This window comes from Anopheles merus, chromosome X (assembly GCF_017562075.2).
Source record: "Anopheles merus strain MAF chromosome X, AmerM5.1, whole genome shotgun sequence".
NCBI lineage: Eukaryota > Metazoa > Arthropoda > Insecta > Diptera > Culicidae > Anopheles > Anopheles merus.
The window spans coordinates 1,847,362-1,868,716 of record NC_054081.1 but is presented as its reverse complement, the minus strand read 5'-3'; the positions used below and the strand labels follow the sequence as shown (position 1 = coordinate 1,868,716).

The 21,355-nt window shown below is 49.2% G+C and overlaps 1 protein-coding gene across 1 annotated transcript; it reads left to right on the top strand.

Moving 5' to 3' along the window:
- The first annotated feature begins 1,757 nt into the window (after positions 1-1,757).
- LOC121593972 (rab11 family-interacting protein 5) lies at positions 1,758-9,021 on the top strand. The gene is made up of 4 exons (XM_041916789.1): positions 1,758-2,850; positions 6,408-6,552; positions 6,626-8,236; positions 8,318-9,021. Exons 1-4 carry the CDS (start codon positions 2,820-2,822, stop codon positions 8,322-8,324), a joined length of 1,794 nt encoding a protein of 597 aa, XP_041772723.1. The 5' UTR covers positions 1,758-2,819; the 3' UTR covers positions 8,325-9,021.
- Positions 9,022-21,355: the final 12,334 nt, after the last annotated feature.

Below are 21,355 nucleotides of genomic sequence, written 5' to 3'. Positions count from 1 at the left end.
GAGTCCGTGCTCGTGTCGTTCGATCGGTCGTAAGCGGAAAGAGGAAGAAGGTTGATCTTCAACAGTGCGGTCAGCAATTTGTGTAGCACCCCGGCCCGCTCGTGGATGGTGATCTTTAGGGTGTCCTTGCTTACCTGGAATCGCTACCAGCCGACGGCCACTGATGCAAACTTTCCAGGTGGGAAGCTCTAAGCCTCAAAGCGTCAAAGTTTAACAACTTCCAAAATGTAGCATTTCGCCACTTTGAGCAATGCTTACCACGGCGTGGTGTTTGCTAAAGCTTTTGATGGATTTAAATTGTCACCGTTACCCATTTCAGTAGTCCCGTGCTGGCCGGGTTGGGATATATTGCTGTACACGTGGAGATTGGCCCCGTTGCCCTTGGCAAAAGCGTACACGTATCCGCCCGGGTTGCTGTCTGAGCTGCAATAAAAGAACTGCAATAAAATCTTGTTAAAGCTTTTCCTCGATCAATTTTCAGACGGTGGCTATAATAAGAAGAAAATGAAAATAGCTATATAAAAAAAGGATAACAATGTGTATCGTATTATTCAGTGGATTGCGTTGAGCGGATGTAAAGCTTTCAATACTGCTCCATGGTGCTGCAAGCTGTTTGGTACAGTGCATTGAAAAACCTAAATACGTTACTTGAATTATCGTTTTAAATATTAATACGAAATTCTACTCTTTTTCATAGCGATCCACGCAGTCATATACAGGCTTTCGATACTTATTTTGCTAGTTTCGTTTCGGTAAATTTTAATATTTTTCGCAATACTAATTTGACTGTTTCTGCTGACCCGGTGATTGATTTCACATGCGTGACTGATAGTAATATTTCGAATTGGGAGCGAACCTAGTTGGTTCTTTCCGTATTTGAAACAGAATGTTCGAAGCTAGGTTCATTTTTTTCAGCGTAGTAGCTTTGTCGAAACGATAGATTCGGTCGAAGCGGTAGACTTTATCCGAACTGCATTTTCGGTCGGAACGGTCGGAACGATCAAGCAAATCTACCGAACCTACCCGTACCTTCTCAAATTTTGGTGACATTTTCCTTGATTAGTTGCAAGGGCTGTGAACTAGTGATGGAAAATTTTGCAGGCTCCAAATGTATGTTACTGTTCGCAATACTGCTTTCATCTCTTCCAACCCAATATACGATTTCAACTAAACCGTACCGACCGAACCTACCGTTCCCATCGAATCTATCGTGCCGATCAAACCTTCCGTTCCGATCGAACCTATCGTACCGGCCGAACCTATCGTTCCAATTGAACCTTCCATTCTGACCGAACCTAGCGTTCCAACCACATCTACCGTTCCGACCGAACCTACCGTTCCGACCGAACCTACCCTTCCAACGGAACCTACCGTTCCGACCGAATCTTCCGGTTCAATTATACCTTTCGTTCCGACCGAACCTACCGTTCTAACAAAACATACCGTTCCAATTGAGCTTACCATTCCAACCGAACGTTCCGTTCCGTCCGAATCTATCGTTCCAATCGAACCCACCGTTCCGAACAAACCTACCATTCCGGCAGTACCTACCGTTCCATCGATTCTAATAGGTTCAAAAATGTTCATTAGATCCGTTCCAAATGAATCCAACACTCCATTAGATCTGTTTGCACTCGTTTCCGTGTAGCTGCACCTTTATGCTCCGATGTGTCCAAATCGCGCCAGAATTGAAGCAGCGCACGTAAACGTCGGTAACCGGTGAACCGGGCCGCCCGAACAACCGGGGCAGATTAATGATCCCGGATAAACGAGGCCACACACTGTGCCAGATATTTCCTGGAGCTGGCCATTGTTTTTTTGTGCCTAGCGCCCGAGAGAGAGAGACATTGTTGTTGTGCCTTCTTGGTTGGGTTCACCGTACCTGTGTCGTGTAGTGTCCGTAGGCCGCGTAGTGAGTAGTGCGTTGCGTGCGCGTTTGTGCGACTGTGTGTGCCCATTGCGTGAATTAACATCACGCCCGTGTTTTGTGTGTGTGTGTGTGTGTACATTGCTGTGTTGTTAGCCCATTTGTGATTTGTAGTAACGGGGCAAAGGGAACCTCAATATCCCGAACGGTGTCTCCAAGTGACCAATCTTCCAGCCGTCCCAGTGGCGCCGCGAAGGAAACCGATAATCATTTCCATTCCCGAACCGTAGCGAGAGAGAGAGAGAGAGATACAACACACACACACGCCCAGATATATTCAAAAGGAAGAAGAGTCTGTGATAGTAAACCGTCGAAAGTCAAGGCAAAAACCGAAAGCAACAATAGCATCCGCCTCCTTTGTGCTACTTGAATGAGCAAACACACATTTGCCTATTGCCTCCCCCCACACACCTGTCTCCGTACGTGCTCGCTCGAGTCGCACACTCACATACGCACCCGGGTGTACACGGGCGGCGCTGCGGTGGCGGCAGGCGTTGCGGCGGTCAGCCATTGCTGAGGAGAAGGGAAAGAAAGTGACCGTTTCTTCTGCCTCTTCGTCATCGTCGTCGTCGTCGTCGTCGGTTGGTGCTTCAATTTGCGTGCTTCTTTCTGCGGCTTCCGCGTCCTCCTAGAGCTTCGCTGCACCCGCGATTTCTGTGCGCAGCCAACCAACCAGCCACCAACCGACCACCCACCCCGCTCGGGGCACCCAAACGCACACACACACACACACCAATCAGCTGTTTCGCCACGATCAGCATACCGGAGCGTCGGCAAAACCGGAGCGAACAATATCGTCCCTCCCCCCACCCCGTGTGCAAGGAAGGGGAAAGGGAGACCGGGCGGTTGGCATTAATTTCGAGCAAAAACATATCCACTGCAGGCCCCCAAAATGTGGAGCCCGACGCACATTCAAGTGACAGGTAAGTCAGGCGTAACGGTAGCCAACCCAGAGGAAGGTAGGAGATTGAAAGGGGGAGAGGGGGTAGGGGAGGGGTTAGGAGGTTGAACAAATAGAAGCGAAACTACATTAATAAATGCAACAGTTTTTAGAGTGGTGGAGCAGCCACAGCAGCAGCAGCGGGAGGAGGAGGAAGAGTGCGAGAAGGGGTGTCGTTGGAGTGCTGGAAGAGGACGGCACTCGGAAGACGTATTGGAATGCGTTAATGTGGTGGACGGCCGGTACAACTCATCCATCCCCTTCACCCCCTTCCCTCCCCTCCCATCCGCCTCGTACACCGTTCTTTCGCCGCTGGTGGCTGGCCAATTGGTGACCAAGCCCGTTCCAACTAGTGATGGGAAAAATGAAGTTTTCGTTGGAATCGATTCCGGCTAGGTCCGAAGTTTTCTGGAATCGAATCCGGATAGTAGGTCCAGAATCAGTTTCCGGAATCAATCGGCTCGGGAATTGGATTCGGAATCGACTCCAGAATCGGCTCCGGATTCGGCTCCGGAATTGGCTTTAGAATCAGTTTCGAATTCGGCTCCGGAATCAGCTCCGGAATCAGCTCCGAAATCGACTCCGGAATCAGCTCCGGAATCGACTCCGGAATCAGCTCCGGAATCAGCTCCGTAATCGACTCCAAATCGACTCCAGAATCTGGAATCTAACGAGAATCGGCTCTGGAATTGACTCAGGAACCGACTCCGGAATCGACTCGGGAATTGGCTCTGGAATTGACTCAGAAATTGACTCAGGAATCAGCTCCGGAAACGGCTTCGGAATTGGCTCCGGAATCCGGAATCGGCTCCGGAATCAGCTCCGGAATCGGCTCCGGAATCTGCTCCAGAATCGGCTCCGGAATCGGCTCCGGAATCGGCTCCGGAATCGGCTCCGGAATCGGCTCCGGAATCGGCTTTGGAATCTACTCCGGAATCAGCTCCGGAATCGGCTCCAGAATCGGCTCCAGAATCGGCTCTGGAATTGACTCAGGAATCAGCTCCGGAATCGGCTCTGGAATCGACTCCGGAATCAGCTTCGGAATCGGCTTCAGAATCGGCACCGGAATCGACTCTGGATTCAGCTCCGGAATCTACTCCGGAATTAGCTCTGGAATCAGCTCCAGAATCGGCTCTGGAATTGACTCAGGAATCAGCTCCGGAATCGGCTCCAGAATCGGCTCCGGAATTGATTCCGAACACGGAATCGGAATCGGGTAGGTCCGATTCCGAGCTCCCACCACTAAATTCCATCCACGGCGTGCGCGATTGTATTGCGGATGAATCATCCCTCCCCCACTACACGCACGCACGCACGGGCGGGGACATACACACATACACAAATGTGGCTGGAGCCGAAAAGCGCCAGCCCTGCGATGGACGGATGCGCTGGGCGGGGTGGATGTAGGGTGTGAATCATCTCAACAGCCACACTTCTCAAAGGCCCACCCTTATCTTGTACAACCCTCTCGCGTATGGGCTGGCATTATCGCTCACATGCACTAACATCCCGCCTTTGCGCACCTGAAGTCATGCCTCGAGGCGAAAAAGCGAGGGGTGACGGCAAGTAAACACTTTAAAAACGTTCGTTTGCCCGCTATGACTTCAACCCACCCAGCTGGGGCCAGTTGGTAGGAGATGCTTGGTGGCTGCGATTCCGCACCACACCTCTCCGAACGACAATGGTCAGGAATGTGCATTCACCCCCCTCTTTTGGGCACACGCGTTGGGAGCAACGGGTCGTGAATGATTTGCGTAAATTTAATTGCAGTGCTCGAGCAGTTGCACAGCGCCCTTCTTCGATAAACTTTCGAGCTTACTTTGTGGCATCATTCCAACTGGATAATGGTTAAGCATTGAAGAATGTCTAACGAGATAACCTCTTAGGCACCAATATTGGAGAGCGTGTCACAATGTTTGCACCTCACACGCACCTTTGTAGCTGTTGAAACGGCTCGAACAATTCGTATAAAAATGTGAAATATATGTAGGACAAATTGAAGAGAAAAAAGGTGGCAAAATGTTTCAAAAATATACTTTTCAACATAATTTACCTTTGTACCTTTTGTGTGTAAAAAGTAGATATCGCTGAAGTAAAGCAATGAAAACATGTTTTTCGAAAAAAAAACTAAATTATCTCTTGTGGCGCAAATCCGTCCCGGGGGAAGTAGGAAGCCTTTTTTGTTGTTTGTTTGCTGCGCCTACACGGTACACCCAGTTTATTAAACACAATTATGCACGGTGTTGTATGTAAAGCAGATTTTGCCTTTAACGCACTCCCATTCTAGTTTGTTTGATTTGCCCCCCCCCCCCCTCTCTCCCCGAGCCCGGTTCGGTTCGGTTTCCCTGGCCACAAATAGGAAAGGAAAGAGTAATGCCGAAACGCGGGGATATGGAATTGGGGGAAAGGGGGACGATTACTAATTAATTTAGGTTATGATTTGCACCGACGGGGAAACGTTCCGCCAGGAGATTGGTCGTTTGTTTCCACCGCAGGGCGGAGGTGGAGGATGGGGGCGAATCTCTCACGGAACCGCCGGAACCAGTGTGCCGTCATTTTTAATTGTACGGTTCTTTTTTTGTGTGTGTGCGTGGGGTGCGATCGAAAGTTCGAGCCGTTGCGTACAGTTTATTTTTGATCGATATTTTATTTAATGTGTTTAACAATAAAATTGATTTTTGGCAATAATGTTCGCGAATAATGTTCGCATATTTCGAAAGGGCCGTTAGAGTTTTTTAAATATTGTTTTTAATCGTTGAGAATCATTGAAATTTCATTAAATGCATCCATTACACAAAAAATGTAAATTATACTTCACCTAAACTAAATTTCAATACTTCAATGCTACACCGGCACATAGCGATGAAGCGATACCGGGTGGATCCATAATCGTAGCACAACAGTTGCGGCCCGCCGTACCCAATCTACCTTAACTGGCCTCATTTTTATCTTGCTTCAAAGCACACGAATTCGTTCCACTCGAATCTACATCCCGCTGGTTGGTTTTATATGCACGCTGCTGGCTAAGATTTATCAGCGAACTCTCTAGAAGAGGAAGAAGAAGGAAAAAATGGGGAAAAACGCCCCCCCCCCCTTTACTTTGATCGGGAAGCGCATGCAAAACTAACTCTATCGACCAGAGGCAACATAATTTCTTTTTTCTTTAATTCGTTCACTTCGTTACATTAATTTGATTTTTTTGCTTTGCGCTACGTTGCTTAAACTATGTTCAACCATCGCCGTCAGCGCTTTTTTCATTCCATTTCGGTGGTTCGAGTTGGTTTTTTTTTGAGAAATAAACACATCACACAATAGGTTTTTTTCCCACACAGATTAGTTGCCGTGAAAAATTGCTACGATTTTGGCTAAAGAAGCCCCAAAGAAGAGGAAAGAAGGAGCGGGTGGAGAGAGCAAACACTCTAAAATGAAGAGAGCGAGATTTTGGGGAAGAAATTTAATTTCAAGACACAAAAAAGAGAAGAAAAAAGCGCACAGAAAGATTAATATTATTTCTCATCGCACCTTTTGTTTTGCTTGCAGTGCAACGCGCCAAAGGGCTGCTGATCAAGGGCAAGGGCGGCACGAACAACTGCTTCGTCATCATCGCGCTCGGCAAGGAGAAGTACCAGACCTCGATCAAACAGAAGGCGCCCGACTCGGTGATGTGGAATGAGGAATGCGAGCTGTAAGTGGTGGCCCCCGTGTGCGTGCGTGTTTGTACAACAGCATGTGAAACTGTTCGCTCCCTTGTTTTGCAGGCAAATCCCGACGCAGGGCAACCAGGCCCAGCTGGTGCTGACCGCGCTGCACCACAACAGCGTCGGCATGGACGAGTTTCTCGGGCGCGTCGTGCTGCCGCTGAACGAGATGGAGGTGTACGAGCGGCCGCGCGCCCGCTGGTACAAGCTCGAGAGCAAGGACCGGGAGAAGAAGAAGGAGAAGGACCGGGGCGAGCTGGAGGTGCGCATCTCGTTCACGGTGAAGGCGGGCTCGCTGACCGACCTGAGCAAGAAGGAGAAGAGCAAGAGCTCGATCAGCAATCTCGCGTCGAGCGTGGGCGGCTCGCTGCTCAGCATCGGCGCGATCGAGAAGCGGAAAGGGCTGAAGAAGATCGCGAAATCGATCGGCTCGAAGATGCACATCTCGGGCATCGGCAAGAAGGAGGGCCGCAGGAAGGACGAGCGGGACGGGGGCGGCGGGGACGATTCGTCCATGTACAGCGGCAGCTACTCGAGCCTGGCGGGCGTGGGCGGTGCCGGCAGTGCGACACCCTCGACCGCCTCGCTGCATCCGTCGTCGGGCGGGCGGCAGTCGAAGCAAACGTTCGGCGATGCGGACCCGGGCGTCATCAGCGAGGACGAGGACGAGTTCGTGCTGGACAACCTGTCGCACAAGAGCTCGAACGGGTCGCTGAATCTGCGGGCGAGCGCGCCGGCCGCGACGATGGCGACCACGGCGGCGGCGGCCCCGTTTACCACGCCCAACGCCAGCACCACCGACTGGTCGATGCGGGAGCGGGATGAGAGTGTGGCGGGCGAGACGCCGGCAGGCGAGAAGGTGGACGAGTGGGAGCAGAAGCTGTACGGCAAGCATCTCGACATTGGCAACACCGACTCGCTGAAGCGGCGCAGCTGGGAAAGCTCGCGCGTCATGCTGTCGGCCCGCCGGGAGGAGGCGGACCAGCCGGAGCAGGAGCAGGAGCAGCCGCAGCAGCAGGGGGGCGTCGAGCCGGCGAAGGGCCGCTCGGTGACGGCACCGACCTCGCCCGAGCTGGAGGGCAAAGCGAACCGTGGCAGCGTGGCAGCGCCGGCGGCCGCCGTACCGAAAGCGCTGCCCCGGGCCGGTTCGCAGGCGAGCGTGGGCCGGCAGTCGCCCGCGCCCGCGGACGGCAAACCGGAGAAGGAGAGCTTCACCAAGAAGCTGAAACACTTCGTGAAGGAGCACCGGGGCGGCGGCCACCGGGCCGACTCGCTCGAGAATCTGTCGTCGACGGCGGGCGGTGCGATGATGGCGGGCGGGCACAAGAAGCACCACGGGTCGAAGCAGCACGGGTCGGGCGGCACCGCCGACCAGCGCATCATCATCGGGGGCGAGAACGGGGAGCAGATAGCGGCGGCGGCGGCCGCTGCCGCCGCCTCCCAGCGCCAGTCCAAGCTGGCCCAGGTGTCGCCGGAAACGCTCGCCAAGTACGAGGGCAAGTCGCGCGAGGAGGTGATCAAGATTGCGCACACGCTCGAGACGGAGGTGCACTACCAGAAGCAGAAGGTGAAGGAGCTCGAGGACTACCTCGACAGTCTGCTGCTGAAGGTGATGGAGTGCCACCCGAAGATACTGCAGAACCCGTACCAGAAGGCGGCACCGACGAAAAGGTAAGCCGGCTCCTAGCGGTGGGAGGCCCTCGTCGATCACTGTGCATTAATGCCGTTTGTTTTCGCTCCCCACACGCACAGCGGATGAAGCAGGTGACTTCCCGGGCGAGCTGAAGGAGGTACCCTTTCCCCCCATAGGTGTCCTACCGGAGGGGAAAACGGCGCTATGCAAGCTGCAGGGCTGGCCACGGCGCGATGTGGCCGTTCGGGTGTCGCGGGGCGAACGGGGAATAGTATATGTATGTGTGTGAACTGTTTGTTTGAATTGTTTTTAGTGCGGGACCAATCCATTCCAATCTTATGTACCAAACCAAGCCCTCTGAAAGCATTTGTTTGTTTGTTTGTTTGCAACGTGCAAAGTTGGCCCATCTCTTGCGGATACCACCTCCTCCCCCTCCCTCCCCAATCCCTTCCGCGTCTCGCACGCACCAACACGTGTGCCGATTGCGATTGTAACGCGACTAGTTTAAAAAAAATATATACATAAAAACGTAAAAAAAAGTGAGCCGGTACCGAACGATGATAGAACCTTTAGGAAGGATTTAAGCCGCCCGTGCGGGCGGGCGTATTTAAATTAATATGAAAGCGTATTTTTTATACACCAACTAACTCAACACAGCAGAACGGAGCAACGTATCGCGATATTTGTGCGGGTGCGATCGACAGTGAGACCTGTTTTGACGTGTCTTCTACAGCATAATCACAGCGAATGATCTACTATATTATCTATTGTTATTAATAATATTATTATTTTTTTTACTATTAAATACGTGACGTGTAATACAGACATGCGTGCGTGTGTGTTTCGTGGATGTGCCAATGATTTCATGAAGCGAAAGAAAACTTAGTCTTGTAAGTCACAAAAAGCGTCCTTTACATTGCACAGAAATACTATTTAAATCATCCAAGGCATCCAGTGAAAGTCAAACAACGTTACGGGAATTATTAATTGCTTACTTAACACTGGCTTAACTTCTTTTAAAGCAAAAATATAAAGTTACTTTATGAGGTTTAATGGAAAAAAGGCTTATTTTTCTGTTGCAAGATAAGGTTTTTGATTTCGAAATCAAAGTAATGATAACCATGCATGTAAATAGAGTTCTTGAAAGCGAGAGAAAGAGAAAATCGAAAGCTTAGAAGCTGTAAGGCTTAGGTGTAAATTAAAAAGCCTAATTTATACATTTTTTCACCATTTTTTGTCATGTTAGTCATCAGCTCGCTCTACTTTGGTGGCGAGTAGAGGAAAACTAGAACAAAGTATATTTCAAAATTAAACTTTTTGTTTCAGTTTTTTCGGTTTTGCATCTTGGATTAGCCATTGATATTATTTTGAAAAGAGAACTTGTGCCTTCGCACCGGCTGACCATTTTATTTTATGCGAAGAAGGAAAACAATCCGAGACGAGATACAGCATGACCGTTTGGGTTGAATGTTGAGATGCATGTGTGTTTATTCAAACTAAAAATTGTCCTTACTTAAATCTAACTTACTTTCTATGCGACGTCAGATTGCGAGAGTTTATTTTACCTCGTTTCGTCGTTTTCATCTGTCCTAAGATACGTGTTCCCTTTTGCTCACGCTTAATCCTATTGGTTTTAAGGGGCAATCGGTACTATAAGTTTTACTCTCGGCGTTTTATGTCCTATGGCTTGCGTTGAAAGCGTTAGACCGAATTAGAGTTTTTACGCTTGTTTGCAGCATTGGTTTGACTGATCCTGATCCTTTTGTGTCGATCGGTGCATTTTTTTTCTCCGAGCATACCACACTTTCGTGGGCAAACTTCAACTGAAGCACTTACTTTGTTGTGCATTACCACATGCATTTCTTTTTAGAAGTAAACTTTAAGCTTCAATTTGATACTATTGTCGTTTTGTTGGATTAGATTTTCACGGATCACGCTATTGACATTGACTGTTGGTCTCTAAACAGTTTGTACAATGAAAATGTTTGTTCAAAGCACGAGAATTTTGGTTGGTTCGACGGCTATCATGTTGAGACGCACTGTATCGCAGCGCCATCTGTGAGCCGCTAGTGCAACGTGATTTTCTGGACGTTCGCGGACAAAGATTTAGCTACACAATGCAGCGACACAAGCATGTTCTTGCAGTGCCCCTCTGTCCTCCGCTTCTCCCCCCTTCATTCCATTTTCCCGGCTGCAGCCTGTTCTTGGCAGGCAACCGGTTGCGTCAACAACCTTCTCTTTCCCCAGGCGATAGTTTTTTCTTCTTCTAAACCTCCCTCCAGCAAGGGAAGATGCTCCCGCGACCCAAGAAGAACACCCCGCTTCCCCCCCCCCTCGCTTGTCTACGCGTGCGTGCAGTCGTAACCGAGGCAAATCGTTCGGCTTGTCGCGAGAGCTACCGGCCAAACAGACGAGCATTTAAACGCGCTAACGACCAATAACAACAATGTTTTTTTTCTTTCTTTCTTACTTACTTGGACATTCCCAACCCGTCCCTTCCCCTCCGCACACTTGCACTTTGCGTACGTGACAGTGTGTGTGCGTGTGTATGTGCATGCGTCAACGGTGACTAACGGGACATTGGCAACACACGAACATCAGCTCGCGACATCAATCCTCGCAAAATCTTCTAGCGGGGTGGTGATGGTGGGTGGGAAAAGAGGGGGTTTGGAGGGTTTGAGTTCTGTTTATCCTCCCCTGTGTGCGCATCCCTCGGCTACGGTACGGCTTTGGTCGATGGTTGAGGTCACTCTCCAGCAGTGCCCTGCCAATGCCAATGAACAACGCAACGATGGCCATGGTGTGACATCAGACGACCGCGTTGGTGGCAAAACGGGCAGGCAGGGCGCGACGGGAAGGTGCCAATGTACGATACGGAACACTTAGATACGTGTTCCGTGAGCTCATAAACATTGCGTGGAATCTCATAACTTACTTAACAACTTACCCGCAAGCCCGCTGGTAGGAGCGGTTTAGGGAGTGTACACGTTACCGTTTAGGCTCTAAAACAGGCAAACTCTGCGCAATTGGAGCACTTCAGCCAAAGCAAGGCACGTGATCTGTGAGCTCCTGAGTTTCAGCTAAAGATTCCTATTGGAATTTGGCAAGATTAGACCAACACGTGACGGCTATTGCGCAATAGCGCAACATCAGCGTGCGTAAATCGAATTACAAAGCAATGACGGATGGTTTTGCGTTTGATTGATCCGATCGAATCGAACGTGAACCACCACCACCACCACCACCACCCCTAAAATTGGAGTTCGGACTACCCCGTCCACCTCCTGCCGCTCTCCCGTGCTCTGCAGGTCATCGAACCCTGACGAACAGTGGCGCTGTTTTCGTTCTCGTGTGATGGCGCATTCTTCGGGCCCCCATCAGCCCCCTCTATCCTCAGTTTTTGACTGGTGCGATGTGTTACTTTTTTGGCCTTAGAGCAACCTTTCTCTCTCTCTCTCTCTCTCTCTCTCTCTCTCTCTCTCTCTCTCTCTCTCGCTATCGCTTTCTTGCGTCCAGAAGCTCGGCAAAGGAAAGTGTAATGCGCAAAAAGGCCCCACCATCCTGCCGCCCTCCTCGCGGGGCCTCGGGAGATGGGCCGAGGAAATTGCGCTGAAAAACATGGGAAAACAGTTAGCGAGCACACCGGGTTGTTGTTGTGTTGCGAAGGGATGTAACGCACCGACGTCCAGCCCAGGATACGGCGCAGAACATTCCGGAATCGTTCCAGGATGGGACGACAACAAACAATCGCCCGAAACAGATGCAGGACAGCGAAGGTCGATCCCAAAAGGCCGGGCCTGTCCCACATACCGATCGCCATAACAGTGACGTTTGTAAAAGAGAGAAATAGAAGGTTGTCAAGAAATGGGCCACAGGCGCGACGAAGAGGAAACTGAAGAGCCGAAAATAAAATAATCAAAATATAAAACCCCCACCCAGCACATACACACACACACACGTTGGTTCAGGCATTTCTCCATCCTCACGAAAATAACAACATCCACCATCCCCAACCATCACCCACTGCCACCCCTAGCAAACAAACGCCCCCCCCCCCCAATGCTCATGGTCAGGTTATCCCGGGGGATCGCTTTTTCGTAAGCAAATTATAAAAGCTTGCTCCGCCGGCCCTTACTCCCGTTCCTTCGAGCCCCCACACCTTCCCCATTTTAAGGTTTTTGAAGTGTTCTCGTAATGTAAACAAATTTGAGAAGTAAGAGAAAAACAACAACATCCCGGGGAAGGCTGAAAGCATACAAAAAAAACCCCTTTCAAGCATGTAGGAAAGGCGAGACAAAACGTGGAAATAGTAAAAAAAGGGAAGGGAGAAGAAGATGGGAAAACAGGAAAGGCTTAAAAGAGGCGAAGAAAATGGACAGAAAAGACTAGAAAAGCTTCACAAAACGCAATGAAAGAGAGAAAAAAGAGAAAAAGAGAGAAAGAGAGAGAGAGAGAAGGTAACAGAAGAAGGTAACAGCAAACGAACATGTTCCGAGCGGCCGACGAGCGGTCGAAAAACAGGAATAAAACAGTAACAGAACAGAACGGAAGTTCGGAGCGGTGCGGTGTGAATCCCGTTGGTGGGAGCGAGGGGAGGGGCTCACCCCTATGACGGGGGGGGATAGGTGAAAAAGTGGCAGCAAAACAAGGTACACAACAACAAAAAACTGGAAATAAAAACCAGAATCCAGTCAACTGCGCGCGGCAAGATGGGGAGAATTCTTGTCCACTTCCACGATCAGCTCCTCCTGGGGGAAGATTCGTCGGAATTGAAGAATCTGCTTCCCCTGCTGAGTTTTGTCTACTCCACCCCCCCCCCCACCTCCTCCTCCTCCAACTCCCCCTTTACAGAAAAAACTGGGAAATAAACCTGAAGAAATGTAGTCAACCGATCGGGGGGAATGTGGGAAGCTTCGTGTGAGTGTGTTTGTGTTAGAATATTCACACAAGCGCACAGCAGCAGCAGCAGCAACAACAACGGGCGAGCAACACAAAATAAACCATCGCAGGCGACGAACCCTGTGCGCAAAAAAAAAGTCGCACGGCCGAAACGTGGCGCTGGCAATAAAAATGGTAAATAAGCAATTAATTTCCTGCAAGGTAGGCCCGCAGCAACATTAAAAATACGACAATCTTCATTATAATAGTGCTTTAGTTTTGTTTTGCTGTTGGACTCACAAAACACACACACACACCCAGACACAAAAACGTGCAGGCAAAAAAAACAACGAAGAAAATGGTTGACTCTAAGGTGCGTAAGGAATATTGAAATGACGAAGGGGAGGGATGGGAGGACGAGTGAGAACGAAACGCAAACACACGGAGGCGAAGAATCTTGATTGACAAGTTGGACTCTCGCGGCGCTCTTCGATTGTAACGGTATATGATTTCATTTTCAAACGAACTCGGTGAACTGGTTGATGAAGAAGAATGCCCTGCGTCGCGCACGGTCCGAGCAACTTCTTGGACGGTGCTAGGGAGAGGGTGGTGGGCGTTGGGAGCCGTCAGCGAAGAGAGCGGGCCCGGGTAGAACGCACACACATGCGTGATGAAGCTGAGGTACGCGACTGACTGGCTGAGCGGCTCCGTGGGCCAGGCACAAAATGGTTTCCTCCCGCCCCCCCCCCCCCCGGGGCTTATTGAATTCTTGGACGGACACTACTAGAAACTGTTTTGGTGGTGACTAACGCGTCCCCTTCACCCCCGTTCCCTTTCCATTGAGGTGAGTGATCTGGTCGAAGGCTACGCAATTGGCACAGATTTACATGACGACGTTTTCGGCGTGGCGCTGTAACCTACTTCCGCTCGCTATCGTCCTTAGCTGAGCAGTCACTATGGCTGGATGCACTATACCCTCTGGGTCGTTCAACTTGGGGCATATATGCGACAAGTAGCTTAAGATCCTGTTACTCTGAGACCAAGGGTTCTGTTGGATTCCGATCAAATCGGAACTTGCAAGATGTTATCCAACATCCAATTACAATGTGTTCAATCAGATACGTTGTGAAGATTGGATCTGAGCTGAAGATCGCATCCACTTTAAGCATCTTAGTGCAAACGATGTCCATGAGAAGATGTCTGATCAAGCTGCTAGTTTGTTTGTTATTGATGTAATTTCCAATGCCAGTTGCGGTCTTGTTCAAGAAGCTTGAAGTCAAGTCGACGTCGTCTTCTCCGCTAATAATAGCTATTCTATTTTATTGCTAGAGATTGCTAGAGACTGGTCGATGCATCTATGTCAGTTGAATTCAGAATTCATTTCGGAATAGAACACTACTCAATCTTACTGGAATCTTTGCAAGGATCTGTACTTACGTTCAATCTCAGTATTACCTCAACTTCAATTTCTGGCCAAACAATTGTTGTGATTAGTTGGACATTTGTGCATACCGTTGTTGAAGACTCAAAGCACTCGAGACTGGGAGTTGCGTGGATTTCGGATCAGAAATGTTTGAAGACGCATACGTTGCATAATTCGGAAGGTAACCTTCGAATAGTTTACAAACTTTTCTACATTCTTCTCAGCCAAACATCGCAAAATTGTGGAGCTCCAAAAGCGCCCCCTATTCCAGAAGCTCCAGCCATTTTGGGCCATTGAGGATGGGAAATTAGAGGAAACGGTCTGAAAGTGCCTCCACCATCTCACAAACACACAACGTAATTCCCCAACCACCCGGCCGCATATGTGTGGATGTGGAGGTAGCAAACCAATGCTGATGCTAAGCTCGAACCAACACACGCAAACACACACACACACCAAAACCACCAGCACATCAATCCGGTCGCATTCTCTCGGCTCCGTTCTTGGGTACCGCTCCTGCGGTCCCGCCGCAACTACGCAGGGTACAGGTTCTAGGCAGGTTCTTGGCGATGATCCACCGTGGCAAGCGGAGCAGCAGCACAAGGAGAAGAGAAAGAAGAAGACCCTGTTCAGATGTCCGAACCGCCGGTTCGCTTCCACCTTCCGTCTCCATCGCCGCTGTTGCTGTTACTGTATAACTGTAGTCTCCTCACCTGTGCACGTCTTGCCCCTGCAAGACACCGACCGTTCTTGTCCTTCCTGCCCCAATGTATCTTCCTTCTGCCCCGTTCTGTTGCTGTTGCCTTCTATTTGGCTCCGGCTGTGTGCTAGAGCGGGACGAGGGCCTGGTAGCTCTCGTTCTGCCTGGAGCAAGATTCCATTTTTGTTCCTTCCTGGCTGGAAACCCTGGAGCCGTAAAGTGAAAAAGCCGTGTGTCCTCTACCGAACCTCTAACCCTTCACAACCCGTCCTATTTATCTCTCTCTCTTCTTTTCTCTCTCTTTCTCTCTCTCTCTCTCTCTCTCTCTCTCTCTCTATCTTATTTTCGTGTTCTATCCCAGCAGCATGGGCAATCGTTGATTTTCTTTCTGTTCTGTGTTCCCTTTCCCTCCACTTTCCACGTAAGCAAAAATCGAGCAGCTCCACGCTTTGCTGAAGATGTGCCGGGGTAGCACGAACTGCCCATTGGAAGTGGGTATGTGTGTGTGTGTGTGTGTCCGCGTGTAAATTAGTGTAAAAAGAAGGGTAGAACCCCCCCCCCCCCCCCCGTAACCATAAGAACGCTTCTTCTGGCTAGCTTCTGCGCGACTTTACAGTAACAGCGTGTTTGCGTGCCGGGATCGGGAGAATAATGGGGGGGGGGGGGGACTGAATGCGCGGACCTGACGGGCTGACGGCGTCAGCTCTCCGCAGATGATGCTCCGTGATTTTTGCCGTAAGCCTGGCTAGCGTTATATTTTGTGTGGTTCGCTCATTCGTATTCGTGCTCCGTTCACCTCCGTCTGCCTGCGATGGCTTTGCAGCAGTCTCGGCGGCGAATATCGAAAAGTTCTTACACAAACAGGCGTGCTTTGTTGCTCGCTTGAGTACATTATTTGATGGAATAAAAGTTAGATTCATTCATTATAGTACAACTTGTTCTAGGTTCAAGAATTTTCTGATATTTTACACTTTTCATACATCAAGAAATTATTTATAAGCAATAATACACTCTCAACACCTACTTGTACGCCATACTTTTTAAAAACTGCATTAAATTATAATAATTCTTCCTAACATCAAGCGTTCGTCAACTCAAGGAGTTCGTCGCTTCAGCTTTCCTGTCCATCATCGTTGATCGAATTATTCGGCTTACTGTCATGCGTTTGTCACACGGCCCCACGTCACCAGTCCATTTCACTCCTTCAGAACGGCAGAGCTCGGAGCTGCCCCCCCCCCACCCATCATCCCTGCCCCACGAACGGATGACGCATAGCTTCTGGAAATGAAATTAGAAAGTTAACCAAGCCGAATCGTCCGAAAAGCTATTATCTTCCCACAAAAAAAAATATATAAATAAAAGCCCCACTTGAAGAACACCAAAGAAGGAACGTGCAGACGGTCCATAAAACGAAAGAATGAAGGAGTGAAGCGGAGAAAAACGAGAACGAGAAGAAGAAACCGAACGCTAGAAACTGCGCTGCTTAAAACATTCTCATACTCCGGTTGCCCGGTTGCCCGAGAACCTTTGCCGAACCGACGAAGGGGGTTCGTCGCCGTCGTACGCATTCAAGTTTTTTGTAGTGTTCGTATTCAGCAAACGGGCTTCCCAGCCCCGGGGTCCCGGTGGCCGGCGGTTTGTCCCACATTTCCAATCGTACGCATCCAGCAAGGAGGAGAAAGCGGGGGCGGTGTTGATTAAAATTCTAAAAATAACGTCCGGCACAGATCGGGCAAGAACGCAAGCAACCGAATAAAGGGAGAAGAAAAAAAAGGCCATCGCTTATGTTTCGGGAGGTCGGGGGGAGAATGCACGAAAATGACAGTTCTTGGGCGGCATGTGTGTGTGTGTGTGTTGTGTGTGTGTGTGTGTGTGTGTGTGTGTGTGTGTGTGTGTGTGTGTGTGTGTGTGTGTGTGTGTGTGTGTGTGGGGTGTGCATACTAGGAGTTCTTCGGGAGGTGGCCTAAAAAATAAAGGGGGTTCGTCGCATGAATGGGGTAGGAGGCTAGCGCTAAACACAGTCCACGCATGCGCTTACATTGCGCTTAGGGATTCTACGCACGTCGGCTCGAATGTTGTGCGATTGTCCCTCCCGCCATTCACTACCACCCACCCCTCGAGAGACCCTTTTTTGGGGAGTGCGTATTGCGCAACTACCGGTGTAGAAATCGCAGGTCCCGCAAATGGGGGGATGGGAGTCTTTTGCGGCTTGCTGGGGGCCTCGAGCCTCAACGCATTGCTTACGCTCATCATCATTACCATCGCCATCAAAGTCAGGCGTCAGCGTGGCCACGTCTTGGCGGTGCTGTTCATCGTCGCCGAAGCTGAACAGCATAATTGGCGCGCGTTCTGAAGCCTCTGGAGGGCGCAGCATGTGGCATGTGCCATTGGTTAGAATTAAAGTCTTGTGGTTCTTGATTATACCGTTTCGAGGCACAAATTGCACATCATTTATTGTAGAGGTTGAGCTGGTGCCATCCACGAAGACTTCGGTCGCTTATCTCGCTTACACTACGAACACTACAAAGTGCTGATCCCGGCGATCTGTTAGGAAGGGATTCGTTGTTTGGAGCGAGTTGGGATCGCACAAAACAATTCGGTTACCCCCAGAAAACAGCCGAGAAATCATCATCGCCATTTAGTTTTCGATGTGTTACATCTTGCCGGTCGAATAGCGTAAACGTGTGTTTAACAAGTCCGGTGTTTGGCACTCCACGTGCAATAAGCGACCCTTACTTTTCTGGAAAATAGTCCTAAATCTACTCCAAGACATGAGCCTAGGCTTTATGAGCTCAAGCTGTAAATGCTATCAGAACACTCTATGACAGGCATGAGCAACAAGAGGTCCACAGAACAAGTTTGTGTGTGTGTTTTCTTTAATTACAGAATTAATTATCTTAAATTGACAGACTAAACTATTGAATGCCACAATCGATAAATCAAATGATCAAATTTTTAACGCTTTCATCCACCACTGGATTACACCGAGTGCATCAAGATTCAATATTGCTTAAGGTTTATAGATTCTACTGCTAAAATCCATCGAAATCCGCACTTGCAGTCAAGAAAGGTATTTATTTATTTAATTATTTATTAATTTCAATTCATTTTAGGTTTAACAAATATTAAAGATAAAGCTTAGAAACTAACACTGCCTAGCTCTAATTAGTGAAGAGTAATGACTAACAAAAAATCTGAAGAGAAATTCCTGGAAAATAATGGAAAAACGATCCAAGAAAAAGAGTGCAAACTCAATAGCTGCCAGACAATTGAATTTCAATTAGTGAAGGCAGAATGTACTAAGCAATCATACGTGCAAGGTTCATCGTTATCTCGTATCGACATTAATACTGATATGGCCCGCCAAGACGGTGTTTTTTTTTCACAAATGTCTTGAATCTTTAAAAAGTTGCTCATCTCTGCTGAAAGAGGTTGAGTGACAGAAAAGCGAAGGATTGTCAACAATATACGACCAGATCAAAGACTAGCCGGTGGCGACTACCTTTTCCAACAAAGTTCAACACATCCCGGAGCTGTGCCTTCCAATCGAAAGCTTGTACAAATTGTTTGATTTTAAAATTTCTGTCGCCAAACGCATCGTTCGGGGTTTGTTGCAAACGGTAGGTACACCCCCGAAATAAAACCCATTTTCGAGGTAAACCCTTTTTTGTTTTTGCTCGCAAAATCGATTTGCACGGTACGGTTCTTTGCAATAAATGCTGGCCGTACACTCACCCGCAACGTTTTTGCTTCGCCCTGTTGTTTGCTATGCACGGCCACAACGACGATGGCCACAACACAACGCACCGAACATCATTTACAGCTTCTTGTTTTATGACAGTGAGCGGTTGAAAGTGTTTTTGCCGAAGTAAAAACAAAAAACCCATTACAACCCCCTTCTCTCGTGGCGGGAGCTTTTTACACACAGGCAGGGTACATCGGCGAGCAGGAATTTCGTGAATGTACACAACCGTTCCCGGTTTAGGTCCCTTCGCAGGCCCCGAAAGGGATAAAGGGGACATACGCATATGCACACACGAGCACCGATTGATTATCACCAATTTAGGCACCGTTTTTTTTTGCCATTCCCTACCCGAAGAACCGTTCCGGGGGTGGTGTTCAGGGGTGTTTTGTTTTGCTTTGATATTTGCAAGCTAAACACAAGGCCTTGTTGATTGATTGTTTTATGGGACACCGAAGGGCCGGGAGCGCAGGTAGATGCGGTGCCCTTTCTGCCTGCCCAAAAATGTTGCCATTTTCTTAATGGAACAGACCAATGGAAAGGATGGTCCGGGGTAGCTTTCGAGGCTGTGAACGAAACCGATCCGGGCAGGACACTCCGACAGCCGTGGAAGGATAAAGCGTGAGGGCGCGATGAGCAGTTGGCGAATCTCAATGGTGCGGCCTGCAACGGCGTACACCGTCAACTACCCCGCTCTATTGTGGAGGACGCTTTATTACGTCAGCTGGGGGCGGTTTGTTGATGGGATGGGATTTTTAAAAATTAATTTCAACCCGTCTCTGCGAAGGAGTGCGGCGGAGAAGGTTGGGCGGCCCGTTATCGATTTGTGGCCCCTTTTTTATGAGTCTCAAGCCTGCTACCCGGTAGCAGTTCGGATTGCTATTGAGCTTGAGCTGCTGCCTCTTTTTCTGGTCCTTCGAGCCGGAATCGAGACGACAACAGGAGCGCAAGACACGAACCCGATCAACACGCGCGCTCGCGCGCCTAACGGAAGCGCGGCTGTTTCTCCTCATCGTGCCTCACATCCGGTGGCTGATGTGTGTGTGTATGTTCTTTTATGCACAGCAATTACTACTACCCCCTCCCTATCCCACCCTCTTTTGCTCAATTTCCTTGTTTTCTTGTTTCTTCTGGCTGCTGCGTGGCGAATCTGCGCGTTCTTAGCGCGTTGAAGCCGACAAATTCTTCCACTTCTTGCTGCTGCTTCTGTCGATCCGTTCCGTTGCCTGTTGCCATAAGCTTCTTGGGGGTTTTGCCCGATGTAACAGCTAGAGTAGAGGTGCGCATCACGGGACGGTGGGCAGGGGAGTAGGGGGGGGATAAAAATAGAAGCGAAAAGGCAGAGAGAACACACGACGTGGAGGAAAAATCAATCAAAAACCCATCGCCTTAGCTCATACCGCCGAAAAAAAGGGGTAGTAGTCTTTTGGTTTTTTTTTTGGGAGGGTCTTAAACTTTTCTTATTTATCACTTTTCAATCCCGCTTCATCTTTCTGTTCTGGGGAGGATTTTTTTCCTCTTCTCTCCGTTCTATTCCCTTCGCTCGTGTTGGCCGCTTCGTGAAATTCTTCACCGATTTTCATCTACTCCGGCTAGAATTTCATACCCAGCGGAAAGCTGCTACGTCACAGCGGTTGAATTAAAGGTGCAAATTAATTTTCAACCCAGCAAGCACGCAACAACAGGCAATGAAGGGGTTTTTTTCGGGTGAAGCAGAAAGTGTGTGAGAGAGATCGCACACGCTCAAGGATGGAGGTTCATTTAAAGCGAAAAAGGTTAGTTAATTGTTGCACGTAAGTTTATCATATTTTCCCACCGAGCGTGGTGAAGCCTTTCTCCGAGGGCAGAGTTTTGATCGATGTAGAAGTTTTGCACCACACGTTGCAGAGGCAGAGGAAAGCGAGGCAAGAGTGCTAAGAAAATTCTAGCCCGCTGCTGGTGCTGCAATTCAATCCCATCCGCTTCGTGGGGCTGTGCTGTGGGTGAGAAGGTGATGAAGAGCCCACAAACACACCAAAAAAAAGAAAGCAAATGAGAGGATGGAAAGAAAAGGTTAGCTCGAATTTCACACACAAGCGTAAGAGTGTAATAAAAGCGCGATGGTACCGTTAGGAAAAGCACCAGCACAAGTTGTTTGCATCAAGCCGAGGGGTTCGGCTGAACAGGAAAAGGGCAGTGAAGGGGAGCAGGGGGTAAAAGCCACACAAGACAAGACGTACAAGTGTCGGAAAATTTGGGAAAACAGTATGGAAGCTTTGCTACTTTTTCGTGTGTTTTTTTTTTTTGCTGCTGTTTCGTGGATGAAGATGACCGTTTGGGCGTTTGTTTTGATTCGAAAAACGAAATCAACATATTATGAGTACCGTTGCTAGTACTAGGCAGCGACTAACTCTGAACAACCAATTGCAACTGTC

Excerpts from the sequence above, each read along its gene's own strand:
- LOC121593972 (XM_041916789.1), top strand. The coding sequence starts at position 2,820 with ATGTGGAGCCCGACGCACATTCAAGTGACAG. Across the intron at positions 2,851-6,407 it reads GACGCACATTCAAGTGACAG|TGCAACGCGCCAAAGGGCTG; the intron begins GTAAGTCAGGCG and ends TTTTGCTTGCAG. Across the intron at positions 6,553-6,625 it reads TGGAATGAGGAATGCGAGCT|GCAAATCCCGACGCAGGGCA; the intron begins GTAAGTGGTGGC and ends CTTGTTTTGCAG.